This window comes from Amblyomma maculatum, chromosome 1, assembly GCF_055883805.1.
Source record: "Amblyomma maculatum isolate TAMU_Amacu chromosome 1, ASM5588380v1, whole genome shotgun sequence".
NCBI lineage: Eukaryota > Metazoa > Arthropoda > Arachnida > Ixodida > Ixodidae > Amblyomma > Amblyomma maculatum.
In genome coordinates, this window is record NC_139344.1 from 295,527,098 (window position 1) to 295,543,969 (window position 16,872).

The 16,872-nt window shown below is 48.4% G+C and overlaps 1 protein-coding gene across 1 annotated transcript in view; it reads left to right on the plus strand.

The window, feature by feature from the left end:
- ETHR (ecdysis triggering hormone receptor) overlaps nt 1–8,129 on the plus strand; it is a 358,242-nt gene extending 350,113 nt beyond the window's left edge. Inside the window, exon 3 of the mRNA XM_084591606.1 lies at nt 7,729–8,129. Coding sequence (XP_084447732.1) covers nt 7,729–8,007 — 279 coding nt within the window. The 3' untranslated portion in view covers nt 8,008–8,129. The remainder of the gene's footprint in view (nt 1–7,728) is intronic.
- The last annotated feature ends 8,743 nt before the right edge of the window (nt 8,130–16,872 follow it).

Sequence of the window (16,872 nt, forward strand, 5' to 3'; positions counted from 1 at the left end):
GCTCCATTGTAAAACCATAACAATATGTTCCATATACATTGAACCTCATCTAACCGTCACGCTTCACGATTTAGAAACTCTCTTACTACAACTACTGGAGCTTTATCTTATAGTTGGGGATTTTAATGCTCATTCCTATTTTTGGGGAAGCAGACAAACAGATGTCACAGGTCAGGTTTTAGAAGATTTTTACTATGCGACAATGTCTGACTGCTAAGTACGGGGAAACACACATATTACTCTCCAAGCACACGCAAATCCAGCTGCCTAGATTTGCCTTTTTGTTCACCAAGTTTTTACCGAATTTAAACAGGACGTTCTTGACAACCCATACGGGGGCGATCATCTTCCTGTCATTATCAGTCTAGCGTCATTCACCATCGATCACTCTAACAAAACCACAGCGCTGGAGGCTGGATTTGGCCGACTGGGCGCTTTTCCGCGAATAAGCTGCCCTACAAGAAACCTATTCGAACAGTTATAACGTGGACAAATTAAATGAAACTTTCACAGCATGTATTATTGCCTTCGCTCACCTAGCCATTCCTCGGACTTCTATTGTGGTGAGACAAATCGTAAAGTTTGGTATACGCAAGAATATAGAAAAGCAAAAAAGGAACAAGACAAAGCATGGGGAATTTTACGGCACCACTCAACAAATAAAAACCTGATAAATTTCAAGAAGGCAAAATCTAAAGTGCGATATATCCGCCGCACAGCTGAAAAGCAGTCATGGCAGAGCTATGTTTCTTCCATCAACAGCTCGGTTACATAGAAAAGCATGTGGGAAAAAGGTCATAAACTGGATTGAAAATACTCTCCCTTTACAGTTCTACATTTCACAACCCCTGGCACACAAACAAGTATAGAGTACTGTTAGGTGGCAAACACACTGCACCAGGGCGCGATGATGTTCACTACAAAATCTTAGCCCATTTATCAGAAACCTCTGTAGAAGCATTGTTAAAACTTAAAAAAATATGGATATCCGGGAAAATGCCTGAGACCAGGAAGAAGGCCATTATTGTGCCACTTCTGTAGCCTGGAAGTCGCCAAACTCCCCAGGCAGTTGTAGGCAAATAGCCCTGACGAGCTGTCTGGCAAAGTGTTTTGAAAGTATTCTAAATATAAGATTGCTGTTTGTTCTCGAATCCCCAAAACTACTTGACATTCATCAGGGCGGTTTCAAGAAAACATGTTCCACTACTGACCACCTTGTACGCCTCGAAAATACAGTTCGAGAAGCATTTTTGCATAAGCAAGAATGCCATGCAATCTTTTTTCACCTTGAAAAAGCCGATGATACTACTTGGAGGTATGGGCTCCTGCGTGATATAGGAGAGCTTGGCTTTCGGGGCAGAATGCTAAAATGTCTGGGGGACTTTCGTTCTGGCCGGTTACTTCAAATACGTCTTGGTTCTAGCCATTTTAAAAACTTCACACAAGAAAATGATATGCCTCAAGGGTGCATTTCAAGTACCACACTTTTCATAGTAAAAATGAACTCCACAGCGAAAATAATACCGCAGTCCATTATGTACTCAGTTTACGCAGACAAATTGAAAATTGCGTGTACATCATCAAACACAACAACATGTGAGAGGCAAATTCAGCTAACAGTAAATAAGCTGGCATCTTAGGCAGATAGGAATGGTTTCAGGTTCTCTGCGTAAAATCTGTAGCTGTTCTCTTTTCTCTTAGACGAGGACTGCACACTGACCCCCCCATCTGCCTAAATGAAATCACACTACCTGTAAAACACGAACACAAATTTATAGGTTTAACTTTTGAAAGGAAGCACTCTTTCCTTCATAACATAAACATCCTCAAAAAGAAAGCTTCCAAATCTCTCAATATACAAAAAGTCTTCTCACTCAAACACTGGGGGTTTGACTGGACCCGCCTTTTGCACATCTACCTCTCTGTCGTTTTCTCTTGCTTAGACTATGGCTGCAAAGTATACGGGTCAGCAAGACATTCATATCTGAAGTGCTTGGGCCCTGTACAGAATTCAGGTTTGCGTCTTTCTACTGGCGCTTATAGGACATCACCTATCACCAGTCTTTATGTTGACACAAACGAACCATCTCTATAATTTAGAAGTTCTATATGCTCACATTTTCATGCATCCTGAAAATACGCTCCCTACCAAAACATATATGATACCCTATTGTCACTAAACGTACCTCCAGAGTATAGTCCAACAATAAGCCCCAATCAATCAATCAATTCCTTGTTACTTCGATTTGAGGATAAGGGCTTAGTATTAGGACTACTAAATGCCCTCCTTAATATTGCATCGAGACACAATTCACTGCCACCATGATACAGCCTTCCTGTTTGCGATTTCACACTAACTCAGTTTTCTAAACAAACAACTCCACCTGAACAGATCCTGCAAGAATTTCTAGCTCTTAAAGAAAAATATAACAATTGCACACAATTTTATACGGATGGCTCCAAGACAACTAAATACGTTGTAGTGCAATAGTACAAGGAAAATGGGAAAAAAAACAGTGAAATTACTTCAGTGTGCAAGTATTTTCAGTGCTGAATGTTATGCTCTTGCTGTGGCTGTGAGCAAAATAGTCAACGAAAACACCACAAACAGTATTATATACACAGACTCCTTAAGTGTTCTCACAGACCTTCACCACAAAATCGCAGTTGCACCACTACTTGGGGACATCATACACAACATATCAGCAGCCTCTGCTCAAGGACATAAAATAACATTTTGTTGGGTCCTGAGTCATGTCGGCATTGGAGGCAATGAAAGAGCAGACTTTTGCACTGCCCAAGCCCATACAAAACGAATAAAGAACATAAATATGCCGTACAGAGACTGCATGATGCTAGTGCACAAAAAACTAAAGGAAGAATGGTAGTCATCATGGAGTAGGGAAGTAAATAACAAACTGCAGTTAGTGAAGCCAGTTTTTGGGGCATGGAAATCATGTCGCCATCAAGAACGTTTTACAGAAGTGATTTTATGCCATCTCCACATTGGCCACACACACATGACACATAACTCTGTTGATTAAAGAAAATAAGCCTCTGTGTGAAGAATCCGAACAGAAACTCACCATAAACCACAATTTCTTTTCATGCAAAAGATTTGAAATGCACAGGAAAAAGTATTTTACTCGATTTTGCGATGAACACATTCCTTTCCATCCAGCTTTGATTTTAGGTGAAAGCGGACTTGTCGATCTATCATGTGTTTTAGCTTCTTAAAGGAAGCAATGGTTTTACATAAACTAGAGAATAAATAGTGTACACCACTTACAACCGTGTGCTTGGCGCATAATAGCCTTAGCTGCTTATGCGCCATTAAACCCAACACAACACAACACTCGGATGCTTTCATGTAAAAAGTGTATTGGGCACCAGGACATATCATGGCCCCACCTATTGGCAGCACCACATGAAGCAGTAAGTGGGCTAATGCGTGTTGAACTGCTGCTGTGTGATGCTTTCCTAGGCAGTTTAGTTGCCTGTTAATTTTGAATTTATTTATTTATTTCATATACACTTCGGTCTGGCCTGTTGAAGAGTATTTTAGGTATTACGCCGACTCTCTTCGGTAAGAAGGCCTTTCACAGAGTCCATGAGCTGTCGAAGCGTAGCTCGGCGACTTTTAACTACTGCTACGACGCCGCACACCTGAAGAGTTCTTGTCGCTGTTCTAAAAAAAATTGAATGCGTTATACATCCAATCCCAAATAAGTGATAATAAATCACGGTTATCATTGTGAGAAAATTACGCGCTGCACCGCTACATCGCTGCTTTGCTCGGCAATCATATTTCTCTGCTAAAAGAATGAAGTTCTCAGGTAGCGACAGATACGGGGCACTTCGCACAGTGCCGGCAGAAGCGGCGCCATTCGGCTGATCCTTGAATAATGTTTACAACAGGGATGATGCGAATAAATCTTTTAAAGCAAGTGCGCATAGTTGGGGTCCTTCTTGCACACTGAGAGCGAGCATTGCCACTCAGCTTCGGGTGGGTGTTTGTTTTTCAGCGACATTTTGTTGATCCTTATGGGAGCAGATCGTAGTACGCATGGTTATTTGTTTTCTCGCTCATCTGAAACATTTAGTTGCGGCATCGATGCTTTCATTCAGAAGAAATTTGACACTTCCCCACTTTCGGACGAGCATTCCTTGCTCTGAGTAGATACTGGTTCGGCAAAGAAGCCAGTAGGTTTTCCATCCCGCCAGCAATCAGACTTCGTTAGCTTCACAATTGATAATCGCAAGAACATAAACTTTAATTAGCGCCAGTCCTTCGCTTTAGCTCTTGGAACTCTCCAGCTCCATACAGATGAAATCTTGCTCGATGAAACGCATATTAAACAAACAAGAGTGACCCATGACGTCTTTACGCATTGGCTACTTATTTAATCAAGCTTCCTTCAGCTAAATTTTCTTGTAGAAATAGAAGCGGTGCGCCGGGTTCCATTGCATATACAGACCAGTAATAGATTATGCCAACAGCTTCATAAACTGAAGCAACAGCGACGACGCAAGATGAAAGTTTGTGATGCTGGCACACATCAAAAAGCAAAACTGGAAACAAAACCGCGACTGTTAGTTCGTAAAACACACAACTTCAATGCAGACTCTGCTTCTGCACCAGTAGGCGGAGTCACGTGAACCTACTCGCTCCCGTAGGTTGACACTAGCGCCGCCCGCTCTAGTAGTGGAGCTCGCGCCCAATATAAACTTCTGCTTTGCCAACTCTCCCATGCTACTCCCCGTTCCATGTCTGGTCCTCCTGGTCACGCTCAGTCTCGGCCCCCGAATCCGATTGCATCAAGCTTCATTATTGTAAAACAGCGCGAAAAACGGTACACAAGAATCAGAAAGACACTGGACGAGCGCTGACTCTCAACTAAGTATTTAATGCCAACACTTGGCGCTTTTAAAGGAAAGACAGTACATTCTACGTCACACTGAAGTCGATAAAACCAAAAGGCAGAGACGTGTGCTACACTCAAAGGTCACCAATGAAAGCTATCTCTTTGTCATTTAGAGTGACAGATGGTTTGCTTATACATTCTGAGTCTGGATTGATATGGAAGGCTTCCATTATTTCCCGCGTTGTCTGATCGCAGTGCTTGTAAAGTATATCTGTTCTTCGCCATAATGCGGTAGAAATTCCCTTCTCCTTTTCATTCTTTCACTCTTCTTGCTGTGGCTTACCAGGTAATATAGTTCCTTGTTACTGTCTATTATTTTTGTGCTCGAACAACCTTTTATTTATGCAGCGTTCCGTCTGCCCAATGTACCGGGCTCCGCAGGAGAGGGGAATCCTGTAAACAACTCCTTTGAGACAGGCGGCGAACTTGTCCCTGTGCGCGATGCCACACCCGTTCCTTTTTTCTGACCGCTCCCTCTCATTTTGGATTGCCGGCCATACCTGTTTACGTTTTATGGGTGCTGATATGGCTACATCCGAATCATACCGGCCTGCCACATTTTTTTAGCCCATGCGTGATGCGATGCAGGTATGGAAGAACAGTAACTTTTTTCTCCTTTCCCCTCGATGGTAAGGAGTTTGCTGAGTATCCTCCTGTTTCACCCACTTGAGCAAACGTGAGCAGGCCTCCGTGACCGTAAACATTGGATACCCGGCAAGCCTTATCCTGGAGAGTTGTTAGCATTGGAGACAATTATGAACGTCTACCAACTTGCCGAAATGAGCATTCTGTATCAAGCTTGTATTCCAGGATCTCAGAAGAGCGTGTTGTCGGGCTAGTTGGTTCTGCATAGTATATAAGAGAAATGCGCAACAACTTAGATAGGACACAGGAAGAAACACACACAACAGTTCACGAGCACAACTACCAACTGTTTAATGGGGTGAAACAACAACAGCATATATACAGAAAAGCAGAGCATGCGTAAAGGTAGAGCAGGCACACACATCACAAACACCGCATTTTTACACAAACAAATCAAGATATGAAACTTCAGCATCATAGATCTGCAACGAAGCATCACTTACGCGTTGCGTTAATGACCGGCTACGGGAGCATGCAAAAAATGTAGACAATAATGATAAAAATTCAAACCTTGTAAGCCACATTTCTTCCTGCATTAGCATGTGTAAGGCAAGATTTGAGATGACTAAGATTGTAGGCAGGAGCACCAATGTGAAAGCCCGGCTTGTCTTAGAGGCCTTCAATGTACAAAAACTATCTGATCGCTGCGTAAGTGATGCTTCGTTGCAGATCTATGATGCTGAAGTTTCATATCTTGATTTGTTTGTGTAAAAATGCGGTGTTAGTGATGTGTGTGCCTGCTCTACCTTTACAAATGCTCTGCTTTTCTGTATATGCTGTTGTTGCTTCACCACATTAAACAGTTGGTAGTTGCCCTCGTGAACTGTTATATGTGTTTCTTCCTGTGTCCTGTCTAAGTTGTTGCGCCTTTCTCTTAGATACTATTCCAGGATCTGACACTGGTAGCACATGTGACCCCATCAGGCGCGTTACTTACTGTAATTTCTGACCGAATGGCTGCCGAAAAGCATTTTTTCTTTCAGTCAAGTAAGCACCTTGAGAATACCAAAATTTCCATGCGTAAGCTCCGAAATACCGATGTGTGTTAGTGATGCCCTTTTCCCTGGATACAACTGCACATGCCAGTGTGGCGGTTGCTCTCGACTTAGCTACTATATGACGCCACCGACACAAAATGGCAGTGCCGTTGACAAAACGGTCTACGATTTTGCCGAAGTTCGAAAAAGAGGTTGTAGACCTTTCTGCACTTGTTGAATATTAACGCCTAAAATGCTAATCGCCCTCTTAAACCAGCTCATCCGCATAAAACAGCTCGGTCAGGAGCACTTGAACCAGGTTTGGAGAGGAAGTGAATTGATAGTGCCTGCTTTGAAGGGCAAAACGGGTGTAACGCAATTTTCAAAGCATAAATTAGCTAAACTACGTCGCAGCACTGAAAAATACAACAATATAATTTTTTTCTTGTACCGTGTAGTCAAGGCTGTATATTCATGTGCTGCCAGTATCTGTGCCGCCGCCGTCCCCGAGACAGCGGTGCCTGTGTCGCTGCTTCGACTACCTGTGCTTCGCTGCTGGATAGTGGTAAGGAAAATTCTTTTCGAGCGCGTTTCCACGGTACGCGGTGGCGAACGTGCAGTAGCGCTACTTAACGTTAACGGTAAGACGGTACACATTGTGCTGAAGGTGTCTACTGGGGGTGAAAGCTATAAAATTATTTTAAAGGCCTTTTCAAGAGTGGTCGCCGAGGGGTTTGTTTTAAACTGTTGCCCTACGCCAGGCGTTTAACAGAGACACATCGCCGTGCGTCTCGCGTGCTGCTGGCGCTCTCCCACTCGCGCTCTTGAATGCAACTTCAGAGCAACTAGGCTTCATAGCATCAGTCCTTTTTACCTCATTCCCAGGAGAGCCCCTTGAACACACAAAAATGTAGATCCCGCTGCCAAATTTAGTGCAAAAATATGCGTCACTTTTTCTCAGGACCCACGGGGATGTTCATATTGTGTAATGTCCTGCGCATCCTTCCAAAAACAGAACCAGCTGCAAACATTTGCCGTCTCTACTCATTTATTTATGAATCTTCCAGTCTGACATATGATCTTTTAGCCCTGAAAAGCTGTAGCTGAACGTTTTGCATTGAACCAGTAGATGAGGTGAGTAACACTCTGTGGGACCAACCGGGTCGACTCTCGTAACGCAGGTGAGCCTGGAGGTGTTCTACAGCCTGCTGTACGTGTGTCGCATCATGTTGTACGTCAATTCAGCCATAAACCCCATCCTCTACAACGCCATATCGTCCAAGTTCCGGGACGCCTTTTGCCGCCTGCTGGGCCTGCGTCGCCGCCGGCATCAGTCCACGACCAACACGCACACGAGCACCTCGCTGACTTTCCAGAGCAGCCTCAAGAGTGCTTCGAGCCTCAACAACGGCATGCACAGTGTGGTCACCGTTGGACAATCTGGTGCAAAGCCCGTCTGACTCTGAGGGACGAAACAAGTACGTCGCTCTACGCTGCAACAGCACTCTGCCAGGCTTTACTGAGCTTTCAGAGCACCGGAAAGAATGGTGCTGCCGTTCAAAAGGCGCAATTGACCATTGTGTGGGTGGAGAGTTTCACAAGCGGTAGCTTTTCTCATCGGCAACTTGGCATCATAAATAAAAAGACTAGCGCAAATAACACAGGCACAGACATCCTGTCTTCTTCTATGTCTGTGTCTGTGTTATTTGCGCTAGTCTTTTTATTTATGATGACACACCAACTAGCCCAGCTTTATGCTTTGACGGCAACGTGGCATTGCTGTTAAAACTGATATCCGTTCTTGAGCGTACCGAAGGACTTGAGCTGCGATGTGTCAATTTTTACGCAACTGCTCACCAGATGGGCTGCTATTATGAAGAGTAATATCCCCAACGTAGTTAATGCTTCGCCATCGAGGGCTTCCAAATTGGACTGCCACATGCCCTCAGGAAAGCAAACATATTCAGTTTTGGCAAGCATTTCGTTTGTGCGGTGTGCTCAGAATACCGCTGTCTTTTATTAATGGCGGGACTTCTCAGGTGGCTACGCAGAGTGTTTATATCCAATTCCGTGCTGTTCGCTGGCAAGTTCACTGGACATGCGAACGCCGCACGAACTGCATCAATGTTGCTCACTTACAGACAGCAGATATATGCTGCAGAGGTGTTCCATAAGGGGCCTACCCAAAAGAGCGTTAGGGATCTGTGCTTATCTGCTCAGGTTGAGACGTGAATCGCACACAACATCAGTTGAGTCTGATGAAACAGGAAGCCGAGAGCGGCTCTTTGTATATTGACATGGATTGTGGAACATTTTGAGCTCCGTTCCATGAGTACAGTCCTTAAAAAGGGATCAATCAATCCCGAAAGAACGTTCGAAAGAATATTTGAAAGAACTAATGATTCTACAAGCTTACGTTTGGCGCAGCAAGTACAGTCCTTACAAAGGAACCAGACTATCCCGAAGGAATTCTTGAAAGAATGAATTATTCTGCTAACTCACTTTTGCGCAGTCAGTTCAAGCGTGCTAGAGAATGATTGAAAGGCCCTATTCAGGGAGACCTCTCGAGGTCTAATCAGTGGAAATCTGCTCTAATATGGGGCTCTGGTGGCATGGTTCCCGGCATCATTTACGCTTATTTCGTTGCAAACTTAAGCTTCTGGTGGTTGTTATTGACCTCAACGTATACGCGCAAAAATAAAATTCGGGGACACTCAAGACTCGGCTCAAAGCGCGTAGAGAAAATTGTGTAGATTTGTATTCTCAGAATGTTGGGGTATTGAAACATTGGTTAACAACTAAAGTGCGGAAATGAAACAGGGGGCCACGAAACAAGAGGCCAGTCACCAATTTTAAAGCTATTGCACTTACGGAAGTCACCCGAAAAGGCCGTAAAAATCGTTTCATCACTAACATTCATGTAACAAAGAGCCACCACTCCGGAGCCACCTGCGCTCCAATAAAGAATGCGTTACGAAAAGCAAACGCAGAGAGCGGTGTGTGTCAGCATATGCGTTCTTGGTTCACTGAATGCGCCAATGTCTCACAAATCACAAGCTCTTAACCCGGAGTGAGACTTTATAGAGCTTAAGTATTCCCCGTGCTCAGAAAACATATCTTCCCAAGGTTACGTTCTTTTCCCATGACTCGAAGAAATCTGCGCTATGGAGTTATCTTTTCCTGATGAGAATAATGCAGTCAAAAAGCCCATAATAGGGCTCCTGCAGCAACCACAAGTCCACCAGGGTGCATAGCCAAATAATGTAACGAGAAGCGGATGTCGTAGCAGGACTTGTACGTGTTTGTTTTGCAATCGATGAATTCCTATATATTCGCCATCGACACACTTCAACCTTTAACCAGCAGATCAATAATATTGTTACGAAGCGGCCAGCCGATGAAGACAGGAGACAGAACATGACCGATGACGATGGTAGATGACGTTTAATGAATTTTGCGGGCCTAGCACGAGCGCTCCTGCCCGCGCTACTGCCCACATCTTCTTCCTTGTCGTCCGTAACATGACCCGGGGCCACCGAGCGATCGTCCCGATCGTGGACGAGGAAGTTTAGTCATGTTATTGATTTAATGGCATGATGATGGGCATGTCTGGATGCTTGAAGAAGAGGAAGAAGGAAGAATGGAACGGCTTGCCGGTACGATGTCTGATGCGTGGGTGATCCGCCTCCCTTGGAGCTGTCAACCATCCGTCACCAGAGTCCACGGGACTGATGGCTCGAGGTCACGTCGGGCAGCTTGGGCGGGGGTTGCGTGTTCGTGTCCATCGGTTCCTTCGGGTCATTCGGGTATTTCGGGTCCTTCATCTCGGTTCTGATCGGTATGTCTGTTCTCCTTGTCTTCAGGTCCGGGCTGGGGGCTGGGCGGTGGAAGTTGTTCAGGTCTGGGCTTGAAGGGCTGGGGAGAAGCTGCTCGGCGATGTCCCTGGGCCCTCGGTGATGGTCCCGGCTTGAAGATGGCGTCGAGCTCCAAGGCGAGGATGGGGATGCCGTACCCCGCACCTCCAACCAAATGTTACGAAGCGGCCAGCCGATGAAGACAGGAGACAGAACATGACCGATGACGATGGTAGATGACGTTTAATGAATTTTGCGGGCCTAGCACGAGCGCTCCTGCCCGCGCTACTGCCCACATCTTCTTCCTTGTCGTCCGTAACAATATTGCCACGTGCCTAGCGCCGCGCGACTGCCGTGCTTGGTGCCGACGACGACGAAGCGTTGGTTGGCTCGAGAGGCGCGCTGGTGCTGGACACTGTCATCGCAGCTAGAACAAAACCTGACTCTCGGGTCCTACCTTCATGGTACCGTGTACCTTCACGGCTCCCTGTCTTGAATCGTGGCTTGAGTCGTGACACTGGTGGAGGTGCCATTGATGATCCCTTGTCCTGCGGACGACCCGACGTGGCCGCTTCTCGTGACCACTCCAGTTCATCGTGCAAGCCGGCGGCTCCGAGGCTTACCCCCCGAGACCTTCCCTCTTGACGAAGAGCCCCTAGCTTCCACCCCAACTATGGCAACGACACCGGCCGCCCATACCACGACTGTCCCTTCCACCCCTTCGTCCTTCCTCATCCTTCAGAACCCACGTACCCCTAAGCCATTCCACGGTGAGCAGTTCGAAGACGCCGAGGACTGGCTAGCACACTACGAAAGGGTCGCGACATTTAACGGCTGAGACGACACTGCAAAAATGCGAAACATCTACTTCAGCCTTGAAGACGCTGCTCGGACGTGGTTCCAGAACCGCGAGGCCACATTCTCTACGTGGCCGGCCTTCCGAAGCCAGCTCATCGGTACCTACGCCAAGAGTGACCGCCGGGAGAATGCAGAGCGTGCCCTGACCTCTCGAGTTCAGCGCCAGAACGAAGGGGTCGCAATGCACGTTGAAGACGTCGTGCGCCTTTGCCACCGCACCGACCCGTCCATGAGTGAAGAGAAGAAGGTGCGGCACCTGATGCATGGCGCCAAAGATCAGCGTTTTTCTGGCATCGTACGGAACCCGCCCAACCACCGTCGCGACGTTTTTGGCTGAAGCTGTGATCATGAAGAAACTGCTACAGCAGCGATGCAGTCAGTATTCTCTGCCATTGAATTCCCTCTACGCACCACCGCCGACTGATCGCGCAGACTACAATCCCGGGGCAGAACTGAGCTCCCTTCGCGACCTCATTCGCACCATAGTCCGCGAGGAGGTGCATTAAACTTCACGGGACATTTGCCCCAGGTCCGGCTTCTCTGGCCAGCGTCATCCGTGAGGAGGTCCATAACGCACTCACGACACCGGTAAGTGCAGTCGTTCCACCGCCACCACCGGGCCTCACCCAGCCGATGACTTATGCTGATGTTACACGCCGCCCAGCCATGCTACCTACCCCTTCTCCTTACACGCCGCCTCAGGTCGCTGTGCACGCGGCGGAACCACAGCCCCTCTGGGCAATTCGGCGCCAGTCGCCCAAGAAGACTGATCTCTGGCGCGCTCCAGATAACCGTCCTCTCTGCTACCACTGTGGAGAGGCAGTTCACCTCTACCGGCGGTGCCCTTATCGCCAGATGGGCCGGAGAGGATTTTCCCCCGACAGCCCTCGTCCACGGCCTGGTCAGCGGCCTCAGGACATCACCGAGTACGTCACCCACATTCTCGTCGGCCACATTCTCCTCGTCGGGAGTCGCGCTCGCCTTCGCCTCGTCGCTCTTCGCCCTCTGCGACACAGTATACCGCTGGACGCCGTGGTTCCTCGAGCCCTCTTCGGGAAAACTAGCTCCGGCGACCTTTGGGGGCGAGGCCGCCGCACAAAGATTCGCCGCAAAGCTTCCACCGCCGCACCGCTCGATTCGCCCTGACATCGAACGCCGAATTCCTGTCCAGTTTTAGCCGTACAGACCAGATCGCCCCAACGTCGTCCGCATCGCCGACCAATTATCACCGCCGTGTCGCTTAAACCGCCCCGACGCAGACCACACAACTGCCGCCCAGCTTCTGCCGCTGCACCGCTCGCTTCACTCCGACCTGCCGTCGACATTGAATCGTCCCGACGCTGGCCACCCAACTGCCGTCCAGATTCCGCCGCTACACCGCTCTCTTCACTCCGAACCGACGTCGACAGGTCCTGGTCTTGGCCGGGTCTCCCTAGACATCCCTGTTATCGTCGACACGGAGGAGGTCAGCGCTTTAGTTGATACGAGAGCCAATTATTCTATCCTTAGCGGGCGGCTTACAAGGACACTGAGAACAGTGATGACGCCATGGAACGGACCAGACATACGTACGGCAGGCGGACATGTGGTTGCACCACTGGGTATGTGTTCCGCCCGAGTTACGGTGCGAGGCTGCACATTTGTCGCGGCTTTTCTTGTTCTACGCGAATGCTCTCGCGATGTTATTTTTGGCATCGACTTCCTTCGTGAGCACGGTGCCACTATAGATCTCCCGAACCACTTGGTGACGTTTTCCGCCAAACTGGCCGCCGAAAAGGACGAGTACCGTGGGTCCCACTCCACGCTGCGAGTCGCCGATGATAGCCTCACAGTGCCACCACGCGCCAGCATCCTCGCCAGAGTTACCTGTGACGAGCTACATCACGGCCTCCAGGTTGTTGAGCCTAATGTCTTCCTCTCACTCACCTTGGGAGTTTCTGTGGCAAGAGGTCTTTGTTTCCTTCGTTGCAGAGAGACGGAGGTGCTTGTCACCAATTTCTCCAATGAACATCGACATCTGTTCGGTGGCACTGTCATCGCCTACGTCGACCATCTGCAGGAAGTCGCCGAATGTTTTGCTTCCGAGGAAGCTACGCCTAGCACCGAACCGGATGATGCCGTACACGATGTCGACATCAATTCTAGCCTTTCCTCCGCTGAAAAGAGGCATCTCCAGGATCTATTGCTGGAGTTTCGAGCGTGTTTCACGTCTTCGTCTAAAGTGCAGCAAACGTCGGTCATTAAGCACCGCATTATCACGCATGAACGCACTCGACCCATCCATCAGCAGCCCTATCGTGTGTCTCCTCGGGAGCGAGACGCTATCCAATAGCAAGTCAAGGAGATGCTCGCTGATGGCGTCATTCGACCTTCAAGCAGCCCATGGTCATCCCCTGTAGTCCTCGTTAAAAAGAAAGACCGAACACTTCGTTTCTGCGTTGACTATCGGAAACTTCACAGTATGACAAAGAAGGGCGTCTATCCGCTCCACGGATCGACGACTCTCTCGACCGACTTCGCCGAACCAAGTACTTCCCCTCCATTGACCTCAGGAGTGGTTACTGGCAAATCTTAGTTGATGAGAGGGACCGTGAGAAAACTGCCTTCGTAACACCAGATGGGCTCTATGAATTCCGCGTCCTCCCATTTGGGCTCTGCTGTGCTCCTGCCACCTTCCAGCGGATGATGGACACTGTGCTCACAGGTCTTAAGTGGCAGACATGCCTTGTTTATCTCGATGACGTAATAATCTTTTCACCGACGTTCACTGAACACCTGCGCCGCCTGAGAACTGCTCTCGAAGCCGTTCGGTCTGTCAACCTTTTTCTCAAGCCTCAAAAGTGGCACTTCGGGTTCACCGAATTGAAGTTTCTTGGGTACATCGTAAGTGCTGCTGGCATCCGAGCGGACCCTGAGAAACTTGCTGCCGTTGCTGCCTTTCCCGTCCCCGTCCACAAAAAAGCAATCCGACGGTTTTTGGGCCTGTGCTCCTATTATCGTCGCTTTATCAAAAACTTTGCACAGATGGCCAGCCCTCTGACACTCCTGACTTGAGATGACGCATCATTTTCCTGGGGCGCCGAGCAGCTGATGGCTTTTGATGAGTTACGACGCCGGCTCCAGTCACCCCCGATCCTGGCACATTTCGACGACGATGCCAACACAGAGTTACACGCGGATGCGAGCAACGTCTGCCTTGGTGCCGTTCTAGTTCAGCACCAAGACGGAGTCGAGAAAGTAATTGCCTACGCCAACCGAGCACTTTCCCGTGCTGAGTGTAACTATTCCACCAATGAAAAAGAATGTTTGGCGGTAGTATGGGCCGCTGCCAAGTTCCGCCCGTACCTTTATGGCAGACCGTTTCGTGTCATCACTGACCATCCCTCGTTGTGTTGGCTGAAAAACCTAAAGGATTCTTGTGGCCGCTTAGCACGTTGGGCATTGCGCCTGCAGAAGTTCGATTTCGATGTTATTTATAAGTCTGGCCGAAAGCACACTGATGCTGATAGCCTGTCCCGCGCGCCTGTCGGCCCTCCTTCGTCAGATGCCACCGACGACGATAGCTTCCTTGGAGCAGTCACTACGTCCGACCTCGTTTCCAAACAGCGTGCCGACGCCGAGCTGCGACTGATTATTTACCATATTGAAGGTGGGCATCCTACAATACCCCGGTATCTTGCTCGGGGGCTATCGTCGTATTGCCTCCGCAATTGGGTGCTTTAAAAAAAGAATTCTACGTCAAGTGCAAAAACATACCTGCTCGTCATACCGGCTGATCTAAGGCACGAAATCCTCCTGGCCTGCCACGACGAACCAACATCAGGTCATCTTGGCTTTACACGCACCCTAAACCGAGTCCGGCAGAACTATTACTGGCCACATCTTTCTCCGAGCGTTAGACGTTACGTACAGACTTGTCAATGCCAGCGGCGACAAAAACTCACGCTCAAGCCATCCGGCATGTTACAATCTATCGAACCACCCCTCACATTCTTTGAGCAAGTGGGCATGGACCTTTTAGGCCCATTTCCTTTATCCTCGAACGGACACAAGTGGATCGTAGTCGCCACAGACTACTTAACACGCTACGCTGGAACGAAGGCCCTTGCCCGAGGTACTGCCGGTGAAGTTGCTCGATTCTTTATGAAAAACATTGTGCTCAGACACGGTGCATCGTCGACCATCATTACTGATCGAGGAAAGGCGTTTACAGCACGGCTACTGCGGGACACCTTAACTATCAGCCATACCGAGCATCGCACAACAGCGTATCACCCTCAGACAAATGGCCTAACCGAACAACTGAACAAAACTTTGGCGGACATGTTGTCAGTGTACATCGACGTTGAACATAAAATGTGGGACGAGATCCTGCCGTATGTCACCTTCGCCTACAATACGGCGCCGCAGGAAACCACGAAGTTTACGCCGTTCCGTCTCGTATATGGCAGGGAGGCCCGCACGATGTTGGACGCGATGCTCCCGTGCGGAGATGAAGCGGTCGAACCCGATGCCACCCATTTCGCAGAACAGGCCGAGCAAGCCTGTCAGCTGGCCCGCTTGCACATCAAGGAGCAGCATGCCACCGACGCTCGACACTACAACCTTCGGCACAGGGAAATCCACTACGAACCAGGGGACCAAGTGTGGGTGTGTACCCCCGTGCGCCACAAAGGCTTGTGCGAGAAACTGCTCCACCGATATTTTGGACCCTATAAAGTCCTGCGCCGCTTAAACAGCGTTAGTTATGAAGTTATTCCAGATGGAACTGGGACCGTCAGTGTTCGGCATCAGCGGCCTGAAATTGCGCATGTGGTGCGCTTAAAGCCGTGCTTTTGTCGTGCCTGAGCGCTCCTGCAAGTGAGACCTTGAGTTATTGTACAGTTCCCCCCACACCTAATTTTTTTTCTCTCCTCTCACCAATTGTCATCGGGACGATGCTTTTCTTTCACGGGGGGGGGGGGGGATAATGCCGCGTGCCTAGCGCCCTCGAGAGGCGCGCTGGTGCTGGACACTGTCATCGCAGCTAGAACAAAACCTGACTTCGGGTCTTACCTTCACGGTACCGTGTACCTTCACGACTACCTGTCTTGAGTAGTGGCTTGAGTGGTGACAATATTGTTGACCCACTATAGGCAGCCACAAAACGCCTCTCTCTAAAATTTAGAACGCGTTCATCTAAATTTAGCCTTTTTATGAATTAGCCTCTGAAATATAGTATCAGTCGTCAATAGATGGCCCGTAATGATAGTGTTCAATCTAAAAGTGCCGTTGTCGTCTTCTACGCGCTCGCGACACGTTGGCAGAGTTCTGGTCTCAGCAGCAGCCGATATTCGAAGATAAGGGTGGCGACAATTTTATTTCTTTGTAAAGGCGTTTCTAAACGTGGCCCTTGCAGAGTAGTATAACCGATTTCGCAACAGAAGCGGCTGTGCAGGACAAAATACATAGTCTACAAAATTGTTGAGCTGCCAGAATAAGGTAAAAATTGCCGTCAGTGATGAGTAGTCGGCTGTTTGTTTTATATCCACAATTGGTTTGAAGGTGATACAGGACTCGCAAAGGTACACAGAAAACTGTTTATAACTAGCTCTGCGTTGCCGCTTGTATGTA